The sequence below is a fragment of the Sipha flava genome, unplaced genomic scaffold, assembly GCF_003268045.1.
Source record: "Sipha flava isolate LNK unplaced genomic scaffold, YSA_version1 16973_pilon_pilon, whole genome shotgun sequence".
In the NCBI taxonomy this organism is placed as follows: Eukaryota; Metazoa; Arthropoda; class Insecta; order Hemiptera; family Aphididae; genus Sipha; species Sipha flava.
In genome coordinates this window covers 1-1694 of record NW_020271876.1, presented here as the reverse complement: position 1 = coordinate 1694, position 1694 = coordinate 1, and the positions used below count along the sequence as shown (strand labels likewise).

Sequence of the window (1694 nt, the reverse complement as noted above, 5' to 3'; positions counted from 1 at the left end):
AAAAAATATACGTTTTTAAAATTTAATCCTAGCATATTACTTAATTAATAACTTTGACATATAACTTATCTAATAATAAATAATACAAATTACCTATCAAAAATATCATGTAGGTATGTATATTAATACAGTGATGTATTGCTAAAATAAATCATGGGTATACGGCTTATTTTATGTAGTAACTATCATAATATGATTAATAGTTACCATATTATATGGTAGGAACCAAAAAACTCACTCATGAACTACACATCCTTAATTATGACTGTTTAATAGCAGAATCTTGTCATTAAAGGATAACAAATTTGAATTTTTTATTAAAAAAAAAAATAAAATAAATAATAATAATAATAATATGACCGATACCTACCGAATCACGTCATAAATATAATCACAAGTTAAGATAGTCAAGGTATTATATAGATATTTGTCAAATTACAAAATATACGCTAAAAACGGCTGTATACTCGCGTATCATCATTTTCTAATAAGCTATATGCCATGGATAAGAATAGCGTATTGGGTATACGCCGTATACAACCCATATACCCTTCAATAGACCACTGGTAATATATACCTATATTACTAAATTATAATACACTATAGCAGTATATTACACTGTATAATTTCATACGCTTTTTTCGAATAGAACTTGAAAGTGAATGACGTTCATATTTTTATAAAATTTGAACGATTTTTGGAGCTTTGAAATTTATTTACCATTTTTAAAAATATGCGTATAAATAATAAATACTGATTATTAATAATGATTATTTAACATTTTATATTTGAACTGCTATAATTTCAACGGGCCCACAACTCGTGTTTACGTGGTTAAGTGGTATGCAACAGTGCGATCGGACATCTCCAACCGGTGTGGACGCACGGTTGTCACGGGACGCGGTCGGTACCGAAAGCGGCGGCCAACTGTTGCTCGTACAGTTCGCTGTTGCGCTTCATGATGTCCAAACACGGGCCGAGCAGACGCTCGAACGCGCCGACGTCGAGGAACGCCAGCTTGACGTCGCCGACGGCGTACACGGATGCGGCACGGCCGTTGTCCGTGATGAGCGCGAGCTCGCCGAAGTAGCCGCCCTCGGCCACGGTGTTGACCCGCGCGCGCACGCCCACCCGGTCGGTCACGTGGACGGCAACTGCGCCGCGCATCACGAAGTACATGCCGTCACCCGGGCCGCCTTGGCCGAACACCAGCTCGCCGTGCCGGTAGTACCGGGGCTCGAGCGCGTCCGACAGATTCATGCGCTCGTACGGCTGGAGCGCGTCCAGCATCGGCACGGACCCGATGAGCCGGTCGAACAGCTCGCGACGGTCGCACGCCGTCTTACGCACCACGCGGCCGAACGTGCGCCGGTCCATCACCCACAGTACGCCGTCCGTCTTGGCCACCACGGTGGCAGCCCTTGGCATGTTGTACAAAAGCGCCAGCTCGCCGAAACTACCTGCGCCCGCGTACGTGCGTACCACCCGCTCGACCAAAGGGCCGTCCCGATGGTCTTCCGCGATCCGCGCCTCGTACGTGCCGTGCTCCACCACGTAGAAGTTGTCGGCCTTGTCTCCCTGCCTGATGACCACATCGTTCGCGCGCACCTCCCGCTCGAACATCGTGTCGATCACTGCGGCCATTTGCTCCGCGTCCAACGACCTGAACACCAGTACGTCCCGCACGTTGACCG

The 1694-nt window shown here is 45.8% G+C and overlaps 1 protein-coding gene across 1 annotated transcript; it reads right to left on the bottom strand.

The window, feature by feature from the left end:
* Positions 1-749: 749 nt before the first annotated feature.
* LOC112679824 (cAMP-dependent protein kinase type II regulatory subunit-like) lies at positions 750-1689 on the bottom strand (the record flags this gene model as incomplete). Its single annotated transcript, XM_025549744.1, has 1 exon — positions 750-1689. A coding segment is annotated over one exon (798 nt), but the record flags the coding sequence as incomplete, so codon positions are not given.
* Positions 1690-1694: the final 5 nt, after the last annotated feature.